Source organism: Mauremys reevesii, linkage group 5 (assembly GCF_016161935.1).
Source record: "Mauremys reevesii isolate NIE-2019 linkage group 5, ASM1616193v1, whole genome shotgun sequence".
NCBI lineage: Eukaryota > Metazoa > Chordata > Testudines > Geoemydidae > Mauremys > Mauremys reevesii.
In genome coordinates, this window is record NC_052627.1 from 114,772,544 (window position 1) to 114,799,288 (window position 26,745).

Genomic DNA, 26,745 nt, shown 5'->3' on the forward strand with positions numbered 1-26,745 from the left:
GATTTTGCATGACAACTGTCTGCCTTGTCTTTAACAAAAATACAGCCTAACTATGATTTTCATCTGAAAAGGATAACTTCCAAGCAACAAAGACCCAGCCTCTACAAGTGCCTGAATCTTATAAATTGGTTGGTTTAATTGAATAAAATGTTCTCCCCTGCTATGTAATGTGGAAGGCAGCAAACGGGCAGGAATGGTGGGCTGATGGGGGTAACTCATAAGAAAAAGGTGGATACATGCTGGTATTTTCTTCCCCCACTCCCCCCACACAATATCACTACATTGTGACAGCAACTCAGGAGTTCAGCTCCATGTAGAAGGGAAGAGGAGTTGATGTAACAGCCATTAAATGAACCGTTCCCCTTTCAGGGCAGCAGAACTGGCAAAGCAATGCATTGAAAGTTCCAGCTGGCCTGAGCAGCAATAAATTCCCTTCCTGCCCTGTGTAGAACTGGCAGCAGCACCAAGCTGGAGGTATCCACCAAAGTGACATGCTGCAAATGGGACTAGAGAACAAGGGAGGGAGCACAGAGGCAGATGGAATCTCCATGGTCAGCTAAAGATCTGCTGTATCTACTGTGCTTTTCCCTTTGAGTATTAGCTGACATCCCTGACCCCTTTCACAGCACTGCTAGTAGCAAACCTAACAAAGGGCATGGCTACACTTGCACACGTAGAGCACTTCGAGTTAAACCAGCCTTTGTAGAGTGCAGTAGGAAAAGCGCTGCAGTCTGTCCACATTGACAGCTGCAAGCGCCCTGGCGTGTCCACATTTGCAGCACTTGCAGCGGCATTGGGAGCGGTGCATTGTGGGCAGCTATCCCACAGAGCATCTCTTCCCATTCTGGCACTCTGGCTTGTGGGAAGAGGGTGTGGGGTGCAGGGCATTCTGGCTCCTGTCCCAACGCCCCATGATGCATCGTTTTGCATCCCAACAATCCCTCTGCTTCCAATCACAATTGGCGCCATCTTTCAACATTTTTTTGTACTGCATGCTCTGTCTTCCCTTTCAGTCTTAAGGAATGGAGCCTGAACTGCTGAGGAATATGCTGACGAGTCTCGCCAGCACGTTACGTTTGGCAGTTGAGTTATTCCTTAAGATCCAAAGTGACAGTGAGGACTCCGACGATATAGACTCGAGAAATGCATACAATGAGATTGCTTGTGGCATTCTCGGACATGCTCACCACCACGGAATGGCGCTTTTGGGCTCAGGAAACAAGCACTGAGTGGTGGGATCACATCGTCATGCAAGTCTGGGATGATGAGCAGTGGCTGCAGAACTTTCGGATGAGAAAAGCCACTTTCATAGGACTGTGTGATGAGCTCGCCCCCATCCTGTGGTGCAAGGACACGAGATTGAGAGCTGCCCTGCCGGTGGAGAAGCGGGTGGCTATTGCAATCTGGAAGCTGGCAACTCCAGACAGCTACCGATCGGTCGCGAACCAGTTTGGAGTAGGGAAGCTGACTGTTGGAATCATGTGGATGCAAGTTTGCAGGGCCATTAATCGCATACTTCTCAGAAGAACCGTGACTCTGGGTAACGTGCATGACATTGTGGCTGGCTTTGCACAAACGGGTTTCCCTAACTGCAGAGAAGCGACAGATGGGACTCGTATTCCAATTCTGGCACCAGCCCACCTACCCTCCAAGTACATTAATCAGAAGGGCTATTTCTCTATGGTTCTCCAGGCACTTGTGGATCATCATGGGCGTTTCATTGACATTAACGCAGGCTGGCCCGGAAAGGTGCATGACGCACGCATCTTTCGGAACACTGGCCTGTTCAGGAAGCTGCAAGCCAGGACTTTTTTCCCAGACCAGAAGATCACCGTAGAGGAAGTCGAAATGCCCATTGTGATCCTCAACAACAGGCTGAGCCAGTGCAGAATGACTGTGGAGTGTGCTTTTGGCCATTTAAAGGGCTGTTGGTGCCCTCTGTATGGGAAGCTGGACCTGGCCGATAACAGCATCCCCACAGTTATATCCACGTGCTGTACTCTCCATAACATTTGTGAAGGGAAGGATGAAAGATTCACTCAGGCATGGAACTTGGAAGTTCAACACCTGGACGCTGAATTTGAACAGCCAGAAAGCAGGGCTATTAGAGGGGCCCAGTGTGGGTCTGCAAAGATTAGGGATGCCTTGAGGGAGCAATTTGAGACTGAAAGCCACCAGTAATGTCTGGTGCCCTGCACAGGAGTGAAGTGCAGTGGTTCCAGTATTAGTAGGAATCTGTGTTTGCTACGTATGATTCACTGACTTGCAGTGCCTGTTGCTTTCCTGGGCTAAGGTATCTTATTTTGTGCAATAACAAAGAATGTTTTCAAAGCAAAAAAATCCATTTATTGAAAAGAAAATCCATTTATTGAAAAGAAATAACTGCTTGGGGAACAGAAAGGGCAAGGGGGTGGCATGGGGAACGGTACAAACACATATTTCCTATGTCCTGTTATCATACTCAGCCTTCCTGTCTGGAGTGCTGTGCAATGAGTGCTGCACTTCAGGATGGCTATACTGCATGGTGATGAGGGTTGAATGCAGAGGGTAAGGGTCATAGTTTTCAGGGCTGGGTGGTGAAGCTACAGGTGTTGGAGGCAGCTAGTGGCGATAAGAACCCGGATGTTGGGGAAAGTGCATTGGAGGTGACATGGGGGCACAAGGGAAAGAGTTTTGGAACAAAGGCTGCAGGGGGTGGGTGCGGTGGCGCACCTGCATTGCTACAAGTGCCTGGATCAAGTTCGCTTGGCACTCCATGATGCTTATCAGCCGCTCCATACTTTAGCGCCGGTGATCGGCATTCTGCTGGCAGACCCTCCTTTCACTCTCCTGCCACTCCTGCACTTTTTCATTTTCATTAAAGGAGTACTTCATGCAGCATGTCCTCTTTGCTTCTACGTGGCCTCTTCCTGATTCTTTGCAGCCTCGCTGAGATAATTTGCCCATCCCAATCAACCCCCCCAAAAATGTGAGTAAGCACAGAGTCAGGGTCTACTGATTGCTTCATGGCTTTCTGGTCTTCTTTCTGGTGTTTGTGGGAGAGAGAGGGAGAGACACCAGCTGCAGCCCCTGTCCCCACATTTTCCATCCCCATTTTTCCCACTTTCTTTTCTCCCAGGGCCAGCTGCTGGCTGGCAGCTTGCCACCTGCCCAAAAAAAAAAAAAAAAAAAAAAAAAAAAAAAAGCAGGGCAGGGGGGCGAGGGGGGGGGCCGGGGGCGGCGGGGGGGGCGTCGGGGTGGAAGGGGAGGAGGGGGGCGGGGGCGGGGGCCTGGGGCGGCAAAGCAGAGGGGGGGACGGGGCGTGGCTGGGGGTGGCTGGGAGCGGGCTGGGCTTCAGTGGGGTGCTCGGGGTGGCCCCCACGCCACGCCCGCCGCGCCGGGGAGGCTCGCGCCCGCTCGGTCGGCGGGGAGGGAAAGACGCAGGCTGCCCTGCCGAGTTTGCTGCAGGGCACTCCCCTCCTCCACGCCGCCGCGAACAAAAAAAAATCGGTCATGCCGCCCTAGGTTTGAGCGGAATGCCACCTTGTAGAATCTGCCACCCCAAGCACGAGCTTGCTCAGCTGGTGCCTTGAGCCAGCCCTGCTCACTTCTGAGGGTGAGCTGGGAAGCAAGGGAGGGTCTTCTATTACAATGTGGCTTCTGCCCTGGCCCATATGCAGCTTGCCTGTGTGGCATGGACATGTTAGCCTGACTGGGACAAGGACTCTCCCATGAAACCTGTGCAAGCGCATTGCCCAAATTCTGGCTGAGACCTTTGAAGAGATCACTGAGGCAGATTACTGCGATGTGAGAGAGCACATCAACACCCTATTCCGCGTCTAGGCATGCATGCAGTCCTAACCCTCCTTGCCCCAAGAGCCCACACCGAATAACTTCCTTCCCAAAATAAAAGCTACTTACTGGGAACCTCCTCTGGTGTTTGTCCTTCCCCAAGCACCAGCTGCCGCGAATGGCTACCTTCCTCCTGGCTTGAGAGCAACTCCTGGCTGCATGCATCTAGAGATGCCAGGGTGTCTTCTTCCTCTTCAGCACCCTCGCTCCCGCTTTGCTGCTCCTCCTCCTGCCTTGTTGGACTGGGCTATGAAGTGTCCATGGTGGTACTCGGAGTGGAGGTGGGGTTACCCCCAGTATCAAGTCCAGCTCTTTGTAAAAATGACATGTCGTGGGGGCAGCACCAGAGCAGCTGTTTGCCTCGCAGGCTTTGCGGTAGGCGCCAGACCAAGGACCACTGCGGCAGTAGAGCACCCGCCAAAATGCCGCCGAAATTCGGGAGCGACGCCTCTCGATGACGTCACTTGTTGGCAACAAGCGTCGTCATCGAGAGGCATCCCCGCCGAAATGCCGACGAATTTCAGCGGCATTTCGGCAGGTGCTCTTCTGGGGTCCAGGACGCAGGCGCATTAAGATGCCCCCGTGGGCACCACGGCGTCCACGGGCACCACGTTGGGGACCACTGATGTAGCTGAATACTCTTCAACTCCCTTTCGAACATTTTCAGAGACATGCATTCAGAGACAGCTACAAGGATGCTGGTTTGCAGGCTTCTGTGGGGTTTCTATACAAATTCAAACACAGAAAGCTTTGTAACTCTCTGAGTGATGGTTGCTAGACTGCATAGCAAATCAACAGATACCCTAAATAGCCAGGAAAGAAACAGGTATGTCATTCAGTTCACCATCCATGCTGCACTGATCAGTTCTCTTGTTCCTCTCTGTCTCAGCTACCTGCATTCCATTACTGACAGCCACCCTCATCCTGAACAACAAAGAGTCTGCCTTGACTTCTGCCTCTGTTAATTGGTTAATGATTAATACAGAATTGGTGTGGTTTTCATAGTTGCGCTGTACAGTGTTTTGAATTAGAGTGTAAAATTAGTCAGGCGTCAGATTGCATAGAATGATGTCAGTTTGCAAATGGTAGGTGAGGGATGTTTTTCTGAATGCTTTGGAAAACTTAACGTTAAAAGGATAATCTATGCTGTTCGTTACTGTTCTGAAGTTGTCGGTAATTTTTATGTAGAAATTACGGAAGTTTATCAAGAATGTATCAAGAAATTATTGAAGTCTGAAAATGGCTAACCTTGGCAAAACTCAGACTGTGTGTCTAATTTAAAAAACTTTCAAAAGTGCCCTATGTCCTACATGTTATCAGACTGTGTGTGCGCGCGCGTAAATGTGCACAGACCAGTATGTGTACTTTGGAGTTTGTGGCAAACAGTCGTTTTTTAGCTATAGGAATCCAAAGAAAATTTTGGAATTTTTTTTGCAATATTTCAGAAAGGGAACATTTTTAACCATCACTCATGAAATATTTATTTTACTAAAGAAAATCACATACACTCAATTGTCCTCTGAAGAGTTATTGTGCCATTCTGGAAAAAGAATTCAATCATTAAAGTGTGAAATGCAGGAATTTTAGTCCTGTTATACGGGCAAATCTCAATGCAACCTGAACTATGGAGTGACACCTCTATAATGGCATGTACAATAGAAAAGGTCATAGAGGAGTTTTTAAACTAAGGGCTGGGGAAAGAAGGTACAGAAGTGTGGAGGAGCACAGTTCAGACAAAGACATCCCTCAGGGAAGGATTTATTAAAAGGATTCTCAATATCCTAGTAAAAAGGAGAGGACAGAAGTTGATAAAGTATAGGTAGGAACTGAACAGAAACAGTCAAATGAAAAAGTCCATTTAATTACATCACATGAAGACAGACAACTACATATTGACACATTTTATAAGTTCTTTTATTCAAATACTATGTCTCAATACTAAGGTGGGTGAACTTAAGTTCCTGGTATTAAATGAGGATATTGATTGTATCAAGGAGGCCTGGCCTCCCTCAGAGGCGGATGCAGAGGGAATGCCGCAAGCCACCTGGTCAGGGGCGGCTCCAGGCACCAACACACCAAGTGCATGCTTGGGGCGGCAAGCCGTGGGGGTGGCCTGCCGGTCACCATGAGGGCGTCAGTCAGGCTGCCCTCGGTGGCGTGCCTGCCGGAGGTCCACCGGCCCCGCAGTTTCGGTGGCAATTCAGCAGCGTGTACGCCGAAGGCACAGGACCGGCGGACCTCCTGCAGGCATGCTGCCGAATCCGCATTGCCAGTGGACCTCCCGCAGGCATGCTGCCGAAAGCCGCCTGACCGCCCTGCTTGGGGCGGCAAAATAAATAGAGCTGCCCCTGCACCTGGTGGGTGGAACCAGGAAGGCCATGCCCCACATGGCGGAAGCAGAGGGGTGAGACAGGAAAAGGAAGTATAAAAGGCTGGCTCAGCAGCTCAGTTGGGAGGCAGCTGCTGAGGAAGACAGACGCTTCTTCTGCGCTGCTGGAGCGGGACACCAAGGAGAACCCCTGAGGACTGGCCGAGTTTCTAGAGAGCCCTGCCACTTCTGATGCTGAGGAGCTGCTACCATTACCCTTGGCGGCATATCCCGTGGAGACTGAGGATGACCCCTGGATGCAGATACACCCGAGGGGGAGAGTAGGAAGGAGCCCAGGGGAACCAAACTACCACCTGGCTGTGGTGCCTCCAGAAACACAGTCAGCATGTTGTGGGTGGATTCCCCACTGACCCAGTGGCAGACCACTCTACCACTGTTAGGGCCCTGGTCTGGGACACGGTGGAATTGGGCAGGCCTGTGTCCCTGACCCCTGGGGTGGCAGTACTCCCCCTCCTTAGGATAAGAGGCCTGTGCTCTTCAGTCACCCCTGCTGGAGCCCCATAGACTCTGTTTGAGACCACAGTTCTGCCTGACTGCAGGCCAGAGCCCTGACTGTTGGCTGCCCTGCCCTACTTAAAAGCTGGGTATATAAACTGATACAGCTCTGCCTGACTACAGAGCTGCCCCACCCTGCTTGATGTCTGGGCTTATAATTTAGTACCGCTCTGTTTTAACCACCAGCCAGAGCCCAGACTGCTTGCAGCCCCTCCCTGCTTGAAGGCTGGGGCCCACTGATTACCGCTAATTCCCCCTTTCTTTGTTTTGAGCGTACTCTAGCAGGCCAGACTGAGAGGAGGCACAGCCTCCCTCAGAGGTGGACACAGAGGGACAGCCACGTCTGCTTAGATTGACATAACAGGCATCACAAACAATGATAATCAGCGGGGCATGGTAACACTAGGGTACAAAATATACAGGAATGACTGAATAAGTCAGGGGAGTGGGCTGGTGGGGAAGTGGCATTATATATGAAAGAAAGCAAACAGTCAAATACAATAAAAATCTTAAATGAATCAAACTGTACCACAGAATCTCTATGGATAAAAATTCCATGCTTGAGTAATAGTATAACAGTAGGAATATACTACCAATCAACTGACCAGAATGGTGACTGTGATTATGAAATGTAGAGAGGCTACAAAAACAGAAAACTCAGTAATGAGAGATTTCAACTATCCCCATATTGACTGAGTATATGCCACCTCAGGATGGGATTCAGAGATAAAAATTCTAGACACCAGGATCAGCTAGTCCTGGAACCCACAAGGGGAGAGGCAATTCTTGATTTAGTCCTAAGTGGTGCACAGGATCTGGTCCAAGAGGTGGCTATAGCTGAACCACTCGATAACAGCAACCATGAGAAAGCTAATTAAACTGAAATTAAAAGGAACAGTCACAAGAGTGAAATGCCTGCAAGCTGCATGGAAGCTTTTTTAAAAACACCATAACTCAAATTAAACGTATACCGCAAATAAAAAGAAATTTAAACAAACAGAAAGAGGATCAAAAAAATGCCACCGAGGCTAAACAGAGCAAAAGAGACTGTTAGAGGCAAAAAAAGTCCTTTAAAAATTTGAAGTCAAGCAGTGCTAAGCGAAATAGGAAGGAGCATAAACCCTAGCAAGTCAGTATAAAAATATAATTAGGCACTCCCCTCCCAAAATTTGAAGAGCAACTAGCAAAAAGACACAAATTAACAGCAAAGTTTATTTTTAAATACATCAGAAGCAAGAAGACTGTCAAACAATAAGTGGGGCCACTGGGCGATCAAGGTGCTAAAGGAGCGTTCAAGGGAAACAAGACCATTGGGGAAAAGCTAAATGAATTCTGTGCATCAGTGTTGACCTCAGAGGATGTAAGGGAGATTCCCACACCCAAGCCATTTTTTTAAGTGACAAATCTGAGCAGCTGTGCCAGATGGAGGTGTCAGCAGAGGAGATTTTGGAACAAACTGATAAATTAAACAGTAATAAGTCACCAGGACCAGATGGTATTCACCCATGAGTTCTCAAGAAATTCAAGTATGAAATTGCAGAACTCAGATATGTAACTTTAAATCAGCCTCTGTACCAGATAACTGACAGATAGCTAAAGTAATGCTGATTAAAAAAAAAAAAACCCCACTCCAGAGGGGATTGTGAAGGTTAAAAGCTGGTAAACCTAACTTCAGTACCAGGTAAATTGGTTGAAACTATAGTAAAGAACAGATTTATTGGTCACATAGATAAACACAATATGTTGGGGATGAGTCAACACAGCTTTTGTAAAGGGAAATTATGCCTCACCAATCTATTAGAATTCTTTGAGGGTGTCAACAAACATGTGGACAAAAGTTAACCCATTGATAGATACAGTGTACTTGGACTTTCAGAAAGCCTTTCCAAAGGCTCGTAAGCATTAAAGGTGTGGAGAAAGTGAGTAAGGAAATGTTGTTAACCTCTTTACATAACTACTGAACCAGGAGTCACCCAATGAAGTTAATAGGTAGCAGGTTTAAAGCAAACATAAGGAAGTACTTCTTCACACAATTCACAGTCAACCTGTGGAACTCGGCAGGGGATGTTGTGAAGCCCAAAAGTGTAACTGGATTTAAAAAAGAATTAGATAATTTCAGGGAGGATAGGTCCATCAATGGCTATTAGCCAAGATGGTGAAGGATGCAACACCATGCTCTGGCTGTCCCTAAGCTAGAAGCTAGGACTGTATGATCACTCAATAATTGTCCTGTTCTGTTCATTCCCTCTGAAACATTTGGCATCAGCCCTGCCCTGGCTCCGCGAAGCTCCCAGAAGTGGCCAGCATGTCCCCATGGCCCCTAAGCAGAGGGGCAATCAGGAAAGCTCTGCACTGTTGCCCCCGCCCTCCAGTGCTGTCTCCGCAGCTCCCTTTGGCCAGGAACCATGGCCCATGAGAGCCGTGGGGGCCTACGGTTAGGAGCCAGACATTCCAGCCTCTTCTGGAGGGAGCCTGCCTTAGCCCTGCTGCATCGCCAACCGGACTTTTAATGGCTCGGTCAGCGGCGCTGACTGGAGCTGCCAGGGTCCCTTTTTGACTGGGTGTTCCAGTTGAAAACTGGACACCTGACCACCCTAACCCACTCCCAAAAGGAATTGTGCAGGGTGAACTTAGTTGCATGTGCTGAGTATTGATGGCCCTTTCCTGAGGGTTTTGCTCTGAGAGGAGAGTATTTAGGTCAAGCATTTGTAGGTTCCCTTACATTTCTGAAGTGCCTGAAAACAAAATTAATGTATGAAGAACTTGATCCTTCTTTTAATTATATGGCCAAACAGGATCATGAATCTTGCAAAAATGACGAGAGCACATTCTATCCAGAAGCTAAGAGCTGGCTATATGAATTGCAGCAGCTGACAGTAAAAAATATTCACTATTGCCGAGGTCTGTTGCCGGCTATGGGGCCGACTGGGAGTCGTGTGAGGTAAGTGCTGCCTGGCTGGAGCACGCTCCCCAACCCTCTGTCCCAGGTCGGAACCCCCTCCTACACCCCAACACCCTCCTGGAGCCTGCATCCCCACCACCTGGATCAGCCCTGAGCCCCCGACCACACCCCAAACCCTGCATTTCTGGCCCAACCCAGAGCCCACACCCCCAGCCGGAGCTCTCATCCCCTCCCGCACCCCAACCCCCTGCCCAGTGAAAGTGAGTGAGGGTGGAGGAGAGGGGGGATGGAGTGAGTGGGGGTAGGGCCTCGGAGAAGGGGCAGGGCAGAGGTATTCGGTTTTCTGCAATTAGAAAGTTGGTAACCCTAGAGTGGGTAACATGCAAGGGAAAGGGCACAGCCTAAAATTCATGCAGTCTGAAATCCATGGGGAAATCTGGATCCAATCCCTGTAGTTCCCAAGGCATCTACATGGGGGGGGGGGAAATCATCCCCTCCATGCTGCTTCAAGGGCCCCAATACCCCGACAGCCTGGCTCTGAGGACACCTGGCTGCCACAGTCTCTTCCCTATCTCCCTGAAGGAACATTAGCTACCACATGAATTGAGGGAAGTGTGCTATATTAAATAGATGCTTGCTCCTTGTTCTGTCATCTGCCACCACTGAGAACAGCCGAGCTCCATCCTCTTTGGAACCCCCCCTCAGGTAGTTGAAGACGGCTATCAAATCCCCCCCTCATTCTTCTCTTCTGCAGACTAAATAAGCCCAGTTCCCTCAGCCTCTCCTCATAAGTCATGTGCTCCAGCTTCCTAATCGTTTTTGTTGCCCTCCGCTGGACTCTTTCCAATTTTTCCACATCTTTCCAGATGAGGCCTCACCAATGCCGAATGGAGAGGAATGATTATGTCCCTCAATCTGCTGGCAATGCCCCTACTTATACAGCCCAAAATGCCGTTAGCCTTCTTGGCAACAAGAACACACTGTTCACTTATGTCAAGCTTCTCGTGCACTGTAATCTCCAGATCCTTTTCTGCAGAACTGCCGCCTAGCCAGTCGGCCCCCAACCTATAGCAGTGCATGGGATTCTTCCATCCTAAGTGCAGGACTCTGCTGCTTCTGGGAGCCGTGCAGAGCTAGAGCAGGCAAGGAGCCTGTCTTAGTACCACTGTGCCACTGACTGGACTTTTAACGGCGCCAGTTCCTTTTAGAATGGGCATTCCAGTCGAAAACCGGACACCTGGCAACCCAAGTACAGATCCAAAACCTCTGTTGTATAAATAATTCTCAAAAGCCACTGAACTGCATGACATGTGTTGTGCTGAAAGATTTCATTAAGGTATTCCCGTTGATGTGCATTGTTATTAACTGAATTTGCTGTAGTTAAAGTAGCCAAAAATGGCATCTTATTATTTGCATCTAAGATCCAGAAAATAATCTAGGCAATAGTCTATCAGCAGAAACAATCCTGCCAAACAAAATTCTCTCAGTATTTTAACATATATCATAAAGTGGCTTGCCTGCTCTTCACCACTGTACAAGAAATAAACAACTCTAACATGGGATAAACAATACAGAGAAAATGTCCACTAACGTAAAGATATTTAGAATCATGGCATTTCCTAAGCATACCCAAATCCCCACAAAGTACGGGATTCTGGGTCAAGGAAAATATTAAAAGACAGCTGGAAGTTACAATGCACTTCAGCCAAAATATTTTCTGATTTAAAAATAAAAGGCTCCGCAACCAACTCCACTGTAATTTTCAGATTACCCTAGACAGTTGAATCACCTACTGAGCTCTCAATTCCCTGTCCAAAAACAACTCTGATATCAATCAGTAAATAACATGTTGGCTTAGAATAAATTCTCTATTCAAATCCTTATTAAAGTGGATGAATTAAGCAGAGGCAGAGAAATCAAGGATCCAGAAACCACTAATGATGCAGTAATGCAATGTAAGCAGTAATGATTTATTATATTTTTATGACTGCAATAAAGATACTCTTCTTCTTCTACTATAAAATATTCAGTGTTATTTTATCATGTTTCTCATCTTAAATTCATGTAAGGACCATATCTATTATACTCTAAATTCACCATTTATGTATAGAATACATTACTGAAAATATTAAGACCTAAGGTCTGTATGGAAAGTAAAATCTAATGCAAGATATGCCTTCCTTTTCATAATGATGCATATGCTGAATAAACTGCTCCTGCAGTGAACGATGACAGCTGCTCTACTTGCACTATGTTCTTTAGTTTTACATTATTCAGTGCTTTTGAACTGTCAGTTTCAATTAGAAGAAAATCTACAAAGCTTGCATACATCAATATTTTATATATGCTTTTTATACATGCAATGTTGACCTCTTGAAGTTCAGAATTCATGACAAATATTGGGTTTGTTTTTTTAATTACTGAAACAAACAAGGGACCTTTTTGTCACTGAGGCACCTGTTGGCAGTTCTGGCAACTGGGAATTTGCACTCCTCACTTACATTTTTGTAAGGTTCATGATTGTGGAATTGGTATAACTTGGTCATTCTAGTGTGTCATGTTCTTATGCTAGATAGTTCCTTTCTTTTGTTTAGTCATCTCCTTCACCCTTCAGTGTCTCCACACTGTATATTAACTACATATTGTTCTTTGTAGGATGTATTTGGGTGAGAGACTAACAAGTTCATATTCATATACACAAGAGAACATTTACCACTTCCTAAAAAAACGTGTACAATTGGTCTGACATGGAATATATAACCCTGGGTCCAATTTAAATATGAGTCCAATTCCCAGTGTTGTGCACCTTGTGTGTAGTCATTTATGCCTTTGCAAAATGAAAGTAACAAGTGATGTAGCATTCTAATTTAATATCATCTTAAATCCACTTTTCACAGGTATAAATGAAAATATAATTTAGAAAGCACTGAAGAATCACCCTCCCCACACACCCTAGCATTAATCTGTAGGGACACTACTTTCTCCAGCTGCCAGCTCCAAAAATACAATCCAAGCCCTCAAACATTTCACAACATAGTGCATAGTGGAAGGAGAGAGCCTGGAGCACTGGACTCGTGTAAGACCTGAGGCCTGAACCATAGTCAGCAAAGTCAGGCTATGCTATGAGCATAAGTCAGGCCCTGTCATAAAGCAGATGCTTGCTAACAAGTTCACTGTCCAGTACATGAACTTGGCAAAAGCAGAGCTAGCATTGTTAAACCACAGGCACTCCTAAGAAGTACTAGGTACAGCGTATTCATGTAAGCACATTCTACAAGATGTACAGGTACATCCCAACATAGACTAATGGCATAAACACAATCCTGGGAGATGATACAGGAACACACCGACACTGAGTAAAGACAAGGATAAGAGAACAGAATGATGGATGGAGATGTTTTGTTTGAACCAGCAGGTATAAGGTGTTAGGGCTGGTAACTAACCATGTCAGGAGTGTAATAACTAAGTTGTTTATATCAATGTATACAAGAGAGATCATAGGAGGGGCACCTTTGTCCAGCCAAGGGCCCAGCAGAAAGTCTCACTGCTGACTGAGCTGAGTCCATTGTCATGGGCATACATGTAGCAGTGTACTAGTACCATGCTTCGTCAGCAATAAACCTGGCAGAGCACCTTCACCAATGAACCGACTCAGTGGTCTTTCTGGGTAGTACTATCAAGATCTGCTGAGCCAGCTATCTGCAGGGTAGGTACAGTATACAATGAGCACACACATAAGCCAACTGACAATACTCTGTAATGCATATATGAACAGAAGACTCTGGGAGGCCATCCCTTCGTCAAATAAGGAAGATCTTTTGTGTTTTAAGATAGTTATTAATATCAAGCTTACATATAAATTCCTTCCTGGCAGATGAAGATGGATAATTTCCTCCATCTTGGATTAAACAGGAATAGATATTAATTACTTAAAGTGCTAGACAAGACAGACATCCTATTTTTTGTATGTCATGCTCTAATTCTCCTCCAAAAATCTTCATGAAACCGTTGCAATGTTTCCAACATGTACAACATTTTACATAAAAATGGCATTTTCACTCCGTACAATAAACATTTGTTTTAAATGATTATAAATATGGTTCACTACTATATTCTATGCTTCATTACTAATAATTCACATATTTCACATGTTAATACATCACTAGCACAACTACCACCTTTTAATAAATCTAAACCCAGGGTAGGCAACCTATGGAACACATGCCAAAAGCGGCACGCGAGCTGATTTTCAGTGGCACTCACACCGCCCAGGTCCTGGCCACTAGTCCGGGAAGCTCTGCATTTTAATTTTATTTTAAATTAAGCTTCTTAAACATGTTTAAAACCTTATTTACTTACATACAACAATAGTTTAGTTATATATTATAGACTTAGAGAAAGAGACCTTCTAAAAACATTAAAATGTATTACTGGCACACGAAACCTTAGAGTGACTAAATGAAGACTCGGCACACCACTTCTGAAAGGTTGCCGACCTCTGATCTAAACTATGGAAACAAATTCTAGAACTGTATCATTTGGCCATATAAATGTATGCATAATAAAGGCCAGATTCTGCTCTCAGTTATTTCCATGAAGCTATGCTGACTTTAACTGGACTTGTAGGGCCATAACTAAGGAAAGAGTGCTGATCCATTTCTGCAAACAATGCAGTACATCCATCTTTCCATACAAACCCTTTCTGCCAGGAACAGGAATGATCTCCAACAGGAACAGTAGAATGTGAAAGTGCCACTGATAAACAAATGTGCAGACCGCACACTCCACTGTTAGGTCTTGTTGCAGAAAGTGACTTTTCCGTGTGTTTTCAGAGAAAAAGCTTGAAAATGTGAAAACTGAAAGTTAAACAATACCAGAAGGCAAATTAAAAGAATCCCAAACTTATTACTTTTTAAAATATCATGTTTTTTAGGCCAATCTCAGGATTTGGGGGGGATCTAACACATGGATTTAAAACTATTAGGGTTGGCAATGCCACCAACTTTCTGAAAAGTTTTCTGAGGATCAATTCTCCAGGTAAATTTGGGCCTTGGAGATGTTGTTGCCCCTGGATCCTCTCCCCCACCATCCTGCCAAAGAGTTTTGTAGGCATCGTGGTGAATTTTTGTTAATTTTCTCTTTGTTTTTGCCAATTACTAATCTACTGAACAAAGAATAGCCAGAAATATAGTGCACATGCTTTAGAAAGCCATCTTATCCCTTGCCCCCAAAATATCCTCTCTGCCAGAAAAACAAAACGAATTGTTTTTTCCCCTTCATCTAGGTCCCAGTTCAGAAGGTGCTCTAACTTTATGAACGTGAATAGTCCCATTCACCTTACTAGGACTATTAAGCAAACTAACTTTAAGCATGTGAAAAGTCCCAGTAAGGCCTTATCCTTTTCTTGTTCTCTCTATTCTTCTCTGATCCATTCTAGATAGGGTGACCAGATGTCCCGATTTTATAGGGACAGTCCCGATTTTTTCTTATATAGACTCCTATTACCCCTCACCCCCGTCCTGATTTTTCACTGTCTGGTCACCCTAATTCTAGACAGCACTGTACCATATTCAAGTGGTTCTCAACCAAGGTTCCGGGGCCCCCGGGGGGCAGCGAGCAGGTTTCACGGGGTCCTCCAAGCAGGACCAGCATTAGACTTGCTGGGGATCAGGGCAGACAGCCAAAGTCAAAGCCTGAGCAACTTAGCTTTACAGGGGCCCCAGGCAACTGCCCTGCTTGCTACCCCCTAATGCCAGCCCTGGCGTTTATAAGCAGAAAAATAGCTGTTGTGGCACAGGTAAGCCATGGAGTTTTTGTAGAGTATGGGAGGGAGGGAGCCTCAGAAAGAAAAAGGTTGAGAACCCCTGACATATTCTCTTCTACTTCTCATTTCTATGGGTCATTTCCTGATAGTTTATTATTACTCTTTATTATTTGTATTACAGTTATACTTAGAGGTCCCAGACATGGTTGAGGTTCCATGTTAAGAACCTTCTCTGTCCCAAACAGCTTCCAAATCTAATTTATTCTCCTTCCATTCTTCTCTCCTGGTATCTCTCTGTTTCTTTACTTGAAAAACACATCTTCTGCCTTTCCTGTTTTAGTCTGTGTTACAATAGCCCTAATCCTCTATTCTTCACCTCCTTGTTCTGTCCTTTGTTAACCTGTCTCTTCTCCTTGTTTCCCTCTTCTCTTTAACGATCTTCTATAGCTATACAGGTTGTACATGATCTTTACAAGATATTTTCCCAGCACTGGAAAACTGTTCTCTGTTTCAAATGACATCCCTATGGTTCGCACAGGTCCAGCAGTTAGGATGCAAGAGCAGAAACAGTACTGATAAAAATATAACACAGCAGTGAAATTCACCTTTAGATTTTTTTTTAAATATCTACCTCTTGCACATGAAAACTTTGCAAAATACATTTTATGTTTCAACTGGACATTTGAGTTTTTCTTTTTTTTAAACTCATTTAAATGTAAAACATTTTTATGAGCTAAGATGAGAAAATGGCCCAAATTAATGCTTGTTGTAATGCCATTAACTTAAGTGGAAATTTGCAAACACAATAGCAGGATCAAGTCCAAACAAGACACAGTTATGCTAAAACCTACTTCCCAGAAGAACCTTGACAAGCCAAACAAGAAGTTTTTAAAATAATTAAGGTAAACTCATAATTAGCCCAGATAACTCCAAAGTAAATAAATGATGTATAAACAAAGCTGCTTGGAAGAGCTACCTTGGCATTACAAGTAGAAAAAGTATATGCTCAAATCCTGTGTGCTTTACTCATGCAAATAGTACCACTGAAATCAACTGGTCCACTAGCATGAGTAGAATGAGCCAGATTTAGCACATCATTTTCATATAAGGTCTGGATTTGGATATCAGTTGGTCATTTAGCTTTATAATAGTACTGTTATCCATGCACTGAAATGGGAGTGTGTGTGAAACAATGCCAGAATTAACTTCAGGTGTCCTCTTGATTGTTGATTTATTTTCCCTAAGGAAAGGAGAGGGAAAAGTAAATAAGACGTCAGAAATGCCTTATTTCTGGAAATGAATTTAGTTTGCTGTATGGTGTGGCAGGCATAGAAGTGAAGATTGAGGGAGTCTCTTACAGCAGTTTTAAATGTCTGAGTGCAGGAGAAAAAAATTAAGTTACATGTGGACTCAAACATATCAAAACAATGGGTAATTTTAAAAACTGTTATGAATAAAAAGCAAGACTTGTTTATTTTAAAATCAACGGGATCACAAAACCTCTGCTTTGATCTACTTTCATGGCAGAGGGGGTGGATAACAGGAAATTTGTATTTACGCCCTATCAAAGAAAACCCAAGAGTTGTTTTATGCCAAAACAAAATTGTATGCCAAAATATAAGCAATGCTAATTCTATTTCTTTGCCTGAATGTTCAGTGTTAATTAATTTATGCATAATACTGAAGTGTGATAGGATAATGTGTGATGATTGCTGTTCCCCTGGGACTTTTATGAAGGAGAAATGTTATCTTAGGAGGCTATTTCAATGATCAAAATCTTTGAATAAACAAATACTTCTTCATACCCCAGTATATGTTCTAGCAAAGTTACATTAGTGAGAGATTAGAATTACTGGTGGTTCTTTTTAATGGGACTTTAAAACTGAAGGTATCCTCAAGAGCATGGTGGATTTCAGAGAAGAAAACCTTATTCCTTACTTCCTGCTATTGACCTGTGTGGTCTTTTAATGTGTGTTGTGATCTCCAAGGTGTGAAGTTTATGAGATAATGGAGGAGAGAAGAGTTGTATGTCAGTTTTTCCTAATTCAGTCTTTTCCACTGAAATGTGTTACACTAGATGGAGCTGCTGAAGCAACACTTCCCTAACACAAGATTTCCTCTGCTCCACCACTCCTCAGGTTCAATCAACAAAATGTGTCATCCGGATTTCTGGTCATAAAGACAATATAGCTGCAGCTGACACTCCTGTTGGAGGGTTGTTCTGATCTGATTCAGGCAGGTCAGTCCACACTTAACAATCATGGAAGAGCATTACTACCTTCTGCTCTGAATATCAACTGAGGCTAAAAAGTGAGCCAGAGCCAAAAAGTGAGTCAGCAGTGTACACAGCAATGCTGACTAGATATAATTTTTTTAAAATCCACATATTGCAACACGCAAACATATTTTACAAAATGTTATTTACAAAATCCAAAGGGATTATTTCCTTAAAGTTTCCAAAACTATTAAACATGTTACAATATACCCTGTCTTCTTGCAGTCTTCATCCAAACAAAGGCTCACAAGTGCACCAAACATGCATTAAAACCTCAATACGTAATTCACTGCAGACGTCATGCTGTACATCTTTGTAACTCTGGTATACATTTAAGAGAGAAAGTTTTGTCAAATGCTATTTTAAGCAATCACAGCTCAAGAGTAAAAACAAAAAAAGTAAATCATAAAGCACCTTATAAACAACAAAACATGATCCAAAAAAACAACCAAGGAAGAATGCAAGAAAACATGAACCAAAAAGCACGAAATACCCTACAGGCAAGATTACCAAATGATTATACTGGCCAATGGTACTGCTTATAGAGAACAAGCACAGCGTTTTATTATTTTCTCTTTGAAAATCTGCTTTGTATTTCTAGTGCAGATAAATAATCCTGCTGTGCTCTGCATCCTGAAAAAAAATGCAAATCACAAATAATCAAGCTATTCTCAGCTGATCAAATTTCAGGATGCAGCATGACAGCATTAGATGACTAACACTGATCAAAGGACGACACAATCCAGAGATTCAGTCTCAAGTGGTATTCATTGAACATGATGTTAAATATGCTCCTATTACACAAGACTACACTTACAATACTGTTGCAAAACACTGTTAAAACCACACACACAAATACATATTTAGAAGTCCATGATCTACAAATAAGCATATATTTCCTCTGTTCAAGCAATATCATGATGGCCTATTTTTACAACCGACTTTTCAGCAATGAAACATGAAGCTGTACAGTATCACGACCCAAGCTATGTACCTGGCTGGAAGGTAAGTTGGCTCTCAGTGTAAAATATCTGTCACCTGCAGGTGCATCCTCTTTTATGTAACAAGCTACCAGCCATTGAAAGACTCAAACTGCAGTGCTCTCTTTTCCTTTAATCCTTTGCATGTACATAGAAGCTGGGAGGAAGCCACTAGTATTCCAAAGATGATATATACATATTGCTTCTAGATTTATACTGTTCAAGGAAACAAACAACACAGCAATTTCTGTGATGTTCTGATACAACTGTCAAAATTAGATGCACATCCTTCAGTAAACTACCAATACAGTTAACATTACAGATTATTTTTGAGTTTTGAGCTAACAAGTCTTTAAAAAAAAAAAGTCACTTGTCTCTGATCTTTTCCAGTGCATCTGCTAGGCATGCAATGCTAGGTACTGCATACTTCACTAGCGCAGATTGATAACACCCTCTCTAACCCATGTAGGTCAGTATACTGTGGTAGCATGACAGAAAACCCTTTGGGTTTAACAAATCCAAACTGATTCTGCACCATCTACTACACAGAATTTTTTTAAAAACACATATCCAACCATGCAGTGCATTCTTTGCTTGGAAAGCACAGACAGTCAAGAGCAGACGAAGAGAATAATGACAACATTTATGTTACCTTCAGTCACATAGTTGTGGTCTCGAAGAAAGCTGTGGTTAATTTTTCGTGTGTCCGTGTCCTCGCCCATTTACAGCAGGATTACTCAGCATGCCTATCCGCAGTGGACTGATAGAATCAGCAGAGGTCGTCACAAGAGCACCATCCATGCTGCCACTGCCTAGCAGAGGCGGAGAACAGACTGGGCTACTGAGCACAGCATAATGAGAGCTAGTGATGCAGCACAGATTTGGGGGGTGAATAATAAATAAGTAATAAGAATAATTGCAAAAAAAGAAAGGGGGACAAAAGCTCCTATAAATTAAGAATGCAAAAACCCCAGGAGGTGATCTGTGTGGAGAAACTACAGGCACTTCTCCTGCAGTTAAAGAATAACCCAATTCTTTAGTCACGTACTCCTTAAACAAGCTCCCCTGCAGAGTCTGCTCCAAGTGCTTGCTGCTGTGGAATCTTGCCGGATGCTAAGAAAGTGGTAATCAGCGTACTGCAGCAAAGGCTGCCCGGTGAAGCTCTGTGATTGCTGTTGCAGCTACTGCTGTCATATGCCTATGCTGCATCACAGCAGGCCCCTCCCAGTCAGCTTCTCACTACCCAACCACACAACATCTGCATGTAGTAAAGTGAAAAATGAGACTGCAGGTAATTATTTTAGCTCTTCTGCTGGTGAGATGGGCAATGAAAAATTTAAATAGGGGGGAAGGGAACTTCAGGCTGCTTAAATAGGTTTGCATTGACACATATTCCACACTAGCGTGAAGGTACAATTTGGTACTGGTCAATACTATCATAATCAGCAAAAGCAACAATCATGCAGTGTCAGTATGTGTAAACACCAGTGAACTTCCAAAAGCTGCCTATGAAAAATTAATTGTTAAAAGATTAGGAAATCTAAGGAAAATATGGAGGTAAAATAAACCCAATATATAGAGTTTACGTGCCACAGTTCTGTACTAAAAGGCAAATTATAATGTATGAAAGAATCAAAAGCAAGAAGGAACAGAAAACAATCTCAGGTTTCTTAGCAACTTGATAGTACAGGTAGGGGGAGGTGGATACAGGCAATGCTTGCAGATTACACATATGGACGGAGTTCCTTAATGCTGCTGTTCTCACCCACTGTATTTTTCCCTCACTCAGTGAAAGGAATGCCGGGAATGAGCCTCTTCAGAAGGAAGAGAAGTGTCACTGAAATATCATTCATTTGTAATGTAAAATAAACATAAAAATAAAAGACTTTTGCCAAAGCCTTTTAAACAAGTGTAGTTACAGAGATTCATGTTACTGAACTCTTTCAAGTGAGCGGACCAGCCACGTTCCTCAAACTTTTGGGCAATCTTACCAGTTCACCAGACCAAGCTCTTTGATGTACTAACTAGGTGCTTGTTTTAAAAGACTAATATTTGAAGCAGTGCTAGCACCACTATGGTTTGAAATATGCAGATCTGATTAAGACAAATGGCAGTGCACCAGGGTCCACTATTAGTGTAGGAAGAGGAAAGAGGGAACACCAGTCACAAAAGCCTTGAAGTACTATTACGGCAGAGAGACAGTCTTGTGGTTTAGTCATTGGACTTAAAACAAAAGAAATTGGAGTTCAGTTCTCAGAACTGCCACAGACTTCTTGTGTGACCTTGGACAAATCCTGGTAAGGTCTCTGCATCTCAGCTCTTCTTTTGTAACTAACAGGATGGTTGTTCAGGATAAATTCATTAACAGTCTGTGATGGCCTGTGACAACACTGTGATAGGGGCCATATAAAGTAAGCAGAAAGATTAGTGCTATATAAGCCAGTTTGGGATCACTAGGATAGATAATATTAATTATAGGGTTCTAAAGATTTCAGCACTGAGTAAATGAAATGAAGACAGATACTTCACCTTATCATTGATTAAACACACGTACAGCACAACCTCATGTTATAATCAGCACTACAGAGCAAACATTGTACCTTCAAATTTCAGGTAGAAGAACAGTGCTTCAAGTAGAGATGGAGATATTTGCTGCTTGTGTTTTGAAGTTACCACCTATCACTGTATAGACTTGTCGTCATGCCTCCCACCTTTAGAGCACTGCTGCATGCCTGGGTGCAGTGTTGCAGGGCTTCTTCAGGTCCAGTGCCCCATGTCGTTGTTCTGGTGCCACAACAGTCTGTCATGGTGCTCGACCTAGACCTCTGGCCACGTCACTGCTCAATCCATTCCCCTTCCAGGGATAACAGAAAAGTCCAGATACAGGAAACTTAAAACCTAATATCTTCCAAGTCCATCACCTGGCCTCTATCAGGCACTTGCCATTCTTGGCTTCTTTTACTCTTAACACCCACGGGAAGAGAGAGAGGGAAACCCAGGCCCACCCTCCCCTCTGGGTTCCAGCCCAGGGACCCTGTTTAGGCAGCTAAGCACCATTCCATCAGTCCCTCCACTGTTTTCCCTGGGCTGCTCCTACCTTTACCTCGCTCATTGGTATCTCCACAAGATCTACAGACGGCTGCCCTCAATGTGACTTTGCAGTTCCTCACAGCTTCTCCTGGGACCAACTACATAAGTGTTTTCTAAAAGCCAGTCTCAGCTCTTCCCTGTGGCAGATGGATCATACGGTTAGCAGCTCTCTGCCTGTTGCCTTAAGACAGTCAGTATCTCTCTCCCTCAAACAGCAGTTCCCCTCAGCTCTCTCTCTCTCTGGGACTGAGGTTGTATCTCAGGCCTCTTGCCTTAGCTTAGTCAGTTGTGGCCAACTCCCTTCCGCTGAACACCCTCTCCAAGTAGCCTTTCAATCTGGAGGGCTCAGCAAGCCTGCCTTCCCCTGTCAGCATCCAGTTACTGTGAGGCAGGAGGCAGCTTTTACGCTGTTCCCCTTCTCCCAACTCTTTCTCAGTTGGTTTGGTCAGAGGAGAGCCTTCCACTGCCTCCTCTGCAAGGTATCAGGCCCTTAAAGGTGCTGTGTTCAGACTCCTTCCCTAATCACCATTCATTTGCAGGACCCTTAGGTCACTATGTGTGTCTATTGGGACCTTCCAAACCCTTAAAAGGGTCAAGCCATGTGGAAAGGATAGGCTGACCACTTGGCACTACCCCATCACAGGACCATTTTTCCTGTATTTACCAAACATACTAACCCTGAAGTGGCCATTCCAGGAATGCTGTTTCTGCATTTAAAACGTCACTTAAAACCACAACATTAACAGAAATACTGACTTCTGACATGGCACTTTGAGGCATGACATCACAAATGATGCAGGCAGCACTGCCAACTTGCAAAGACATAACAGTTCTAATGTAGTCTCCAGACATTCTAGCAATTACCTTGAACTGCAAAAATGCACACAAATAAAATATATACCTTTCTGTCTGCCCCAGAAAAGGGTCATCTTGTAGTTAAAGCACTGGACTAGGACTCAAGCGATCTGACAGTCTCCTGCTAGGTTCTCATACGGTGCCTAGCACATCAGCAAGGACGGATAGTCCAGCAGTTAGGGAACTAGCCCAGGATCTAAGATGTGATTCCCTGCTCAGCTAGACTCCCCGTTTTATCTTTGGCAAGTCACTTGGATTCTCTGTGACTCAGTTGCCCATCTGTAAAATGGAAATAATAGTACTTTCCTATCCTTTCCCATTAAAGAGAGATCAGATACTACAGTAATGGGGGCTATACAACTATCTAAATTATTACACAATCCCCCAATCTAAACTGCAGCCTCTCTTATTGTAATACAATAACAAGCAAATTCTAATCCCTCTAATACAGTGGTTCTAAAATTTATTTGATCGTGCCCCCCTTTTTTGTGTCTGTAGTAGTTTATGCCCTATGCCCCCCCCACACACACACACACGTACATATACAGATATATGTGACAGTAGTGCTTCACTTGAATCAGCTTTGGCTTCTTTGTTTTTTGCTTTAGGGTTTTGGGTTTTTCTGTTGCCCAAATGAGCCAATTAATCTATTGTAATAAGAGTAAAAGCAAAACTGTGATTGTGGTCCATGCTCACAATTAAATGTGCACACCACATTGTAGCAAACGGATTAACATACAGATGGCAACAACTTGGCATAATACTATGCAAGCTTAACAGAAATCCGTCAAAATGCACAGCGCCATCTAGAGTCAAATGCACAGCGCCATCTGAGGACCTGATATGCCTGGAGGAATCAGCTTTGCTAGTTATGAATTGCTGTGGGTAAAATGTGCACAGTAAGGTTTTTTCCTAAAGCTTCTGGCACTCCACCCTTCCCCGAATACATTCTGCACCCATCTCCAAGAAGGGCCCACTCACCCCCACTCCCAATTTGAGAACCTCTGCTCTAATACTGTCTCCTGCTGTTACTCAAGTCAGGTCACTTAATCTCTCTTCCTTTATTTCTACCTATTAAATTATAGTGCTGCTTTCTACTCAACTCCTGCGGGTATGTTGCTAGTTTATTCTTTGTAAGACTCTTTAAAAATGAGAAGTGCAATTACTATGAAGAATATCATCTAATTTCAGTATATAGATCAAGTTGCAATTTTGATTTTTCTATATTTGTAGGAAACTAGTATATCATAAATATTGATGACAATATTAGCTACAGTTCGCAGAGTACTGTCAGATCCTATAAATATAACAAAATGGAAATTATACCTAGCATTCCATTAAATTAAGAAAGTAGACTCTGCAACTAATGACATTTGTTTTGTATAAAATACTCCTAAATCAATCTGAGAAAGCTTGAATATTTCCCCCACATTAGTTTACCTTCATTGGTGCCAGGATTTCACCTTGTGAGCTCACGTCCATCCCATTGCTCTTATGGTACAATAAGAAAATTTTTAATGGACATTCAAAGTTATACTTCAAATTATTCAAACTCCCACAGTTTGTATAACTTAAACCAAGAGGACCTTCCCACCACCATCTTTAGACACTTGGGTCTAAATTCTGGCACATGGAAGTCAATGAGATGTTTGCCATTGACATTAATGGGGCTAGAACTTTACCCTACATATATAATATTCATACACTTCCCTGGTTATCCAATTAACCAGAAGCAAACAAATCATTGCTCAAAATAGACATCTGTTGGAACCATAGAGGTGCCACGAGTGAACTCCCTTAAACAACACAGTTAAAGAGGAGCATAAATAAAGGATTTATATCCACTATGCCCAGGAACATATAGGAAACAAACATGGAAGTGCTTGTTTGAAAATATAACAAATGGGTGGTGGAGGATGGTATCATGGTCCAACTGGAGGTAGGAATCAACCATCTTGATAGTGAATGCCAGATGACAAATAGGATGTGGATAGGCTGCGAAGAGCCTAGGAGGTGAAGGCAGGTAACTTATGTTTGATGCAATAGATTCATTCACAGATTCCAAGGCAAGAAGAAACTAGTGTGACTAGTCTGACATCCTGAATAAACATAGGCCATAGAACTTCCAAAACAATTCTTGTTTGAACTAAAGCATATCTGTTAGAAAAACATCCAGCCTCGATTTAGATATTGCCAGTGATGGAGAATCCACCACAATCCTTGGTAAATTGTTCCAGTAGTTCATTACCCTCACTGTTAAAAATATACACCTTATTTCCTAGCTGAATTTGTTTAGCTTCAACTTCCAACCCCTTGATTTTGTTGGCTGGAATGGGATCACTGGGGCAAGGGAAGGGGACAGAGAAGGGAAACAAAGGAGAAACCTCTGCAACTGTGACAGGGGAGGAGGAGGAGGAGAAAGCTGTTGGAAGAGAAGGGAAGGCAAGCTGAGTGGAGGGGCAAGGTCATGTTGTGTTTTGTCAATTTTCTCTTGGAACAAATCAGTGAGATCCTGTGCAGAGAGATGGGGAGAGCTTGAGGAATGAGTCAAACATGCTGCAAAGGCAGCAGGGACTGAGAATTGGGTTGCAGAAGTAGAGGTGTTTAGCTAGGAAGAGGAAAGAACTGAAGAAGGGGAGAATGAATTTGTAGTGGAGGAAGTCAGCCTGATCATGGGATTTCCACCAGAGATGCCCAGCAGCGTGAGAGCAGGAGTGAAGGAAGCAAAGGTGGGAGAGAGCCAGGCTGAGGGTTCAAATATGGCCCTGAATATAAACAGGGCTGTGTCATAAATAAACAGATCAGTCCCCCTCCTGGAGTAGTTCCTACCATCCAATTAATTATTTTAATTAAGGCAGATTAGTCTTATAATTTGATTTGTGTATTTTGCAATGTTTTGTTTTAGAAGAATTTTTTTCTTCTGTACTGTTATTGCTTTTTACTGAGAAAGAAAGGAGGGGATTCTATTCTTTAATAAATCTTTTCTGTTAAGGACTTGGTTGATCTTTCCACATTATTGGGTGGTGGCAGCTTTTACCAGATCTAAACTAGGATTTTAGTTTAGAGGAGTCCATGCAGGTCCCCATCTTGTGAACCCAACAGCTCTAAGTGGGGGTGAGACCTATGACAGGCTGTATCCTTCTTGTAAATATTTTCTAATGGGCTATTGTTTACTGAGCAGGGGCAGCTCCAGGCACCAGCACGCCATGCGCGTGCCTGGGGCGGCAAGCCACGGGGGGTGCTCTGCCGGTCGCCGCGAGGGCAGCAGGCAGGTTGCCTTCGGCGGCATGCCTGCGGAGGGTCCGCTGGTCCCGCGGCTTCGATGGACCTCCTGCAGGCATGCCACCAAATCTGTGGGACTGGGAACCTCCCACAGGCGGCTGGCAAGCCGCCGAAGGCAGCCTGCCATGCTTGGGGTGGCAAAATACCTAGAGCTGCCCCTGTTACTGAGGGCCATATATTACTAAATGCCACATATACAGAAGTCCCATGGAAGTGAACAGGAGGTATTTTAGAAACGGATCTCAGGATATGGCCCTGAAAGACAAACTCTAAACATTTGAAATAGGGAACAGATGATACACTAAGTCCCATTTAATTAGATGACTCCAAGTTTCCCAATCTGATCATCATTAGAGCAATTAAACTTTGATTTCAGCCAAAGGAAAGAGCATCTGGATCCTAAATATTCTCTTTGGGCTGACAATCTTTTCCCATACAAATCATTTTTTCTATTTGAACACATTAGTTAAATCTACAAGACATAGACATAAATTTCCCTTCAAAATTTCATAGTTCAGTGGGATTTAGCCACACAGCTGTTCATCAACATGTTATGAAGAATGAGTAGTTCAAAGCAACTTGTTGAATAAAAATATTTAGCTGGAAGCTATGCAAATTATAACAAAAGCAGAACATTCCTAAGTATCTTAATTCATCAAACATAGGATTTTATAATGTGCTCATCACAGTAGCCCTTTACTAATATCCTAAACAATTGTAAAATGCATCAGAGTCAATGCACCAGTTTTTCTTCACACCTTGTAACAAAGTAGGACAAAATACACAATTAGAGCCACAGTTACAAAAACACAGTAAAAATATTTACCCAAATCCTTTTAATTTACACTTATCCCAGATTTAACTGGGATATTTAAGAACCAG

General features: G+C 43.7%; 1 protein-coding gene across 5 annotated transcripts in view; it reads right to left on the reverse strand.

The window, feature by feature from the left end:
- The window catches only part of PPP2R2C (protein phosphatase 2 regulatory subunit Bgamma), a 279,740-nt gene that overhangs the window by 179,430 nt on the left and 73,565 nt on the right, over nucleotides 1-26,745 (reverse strand). Inside the window, exon 1 of one of the 5 annotated variants that reach the window (XM_039540604.1) lies at nucleotides 19,289-19,793. The exons of 3 other annotated variants lie outside the window; for them this stretch is intronic. In XM_039540604.1, the coding sequence (XP_039396538.1) occupies nucleotides 19,289-19,358 (70 nt within the window). In that variant the 5' untranslated portion in view covers nucleotides 19,359-19,793. Of the gene's footprint in view, nucleotides 1-19,288; nucleotides 19,794-26,745 lie in introns of those variants that run through there. One more of the 5 variants, XM_039540605.1, reaches the window with a different exon arrangement.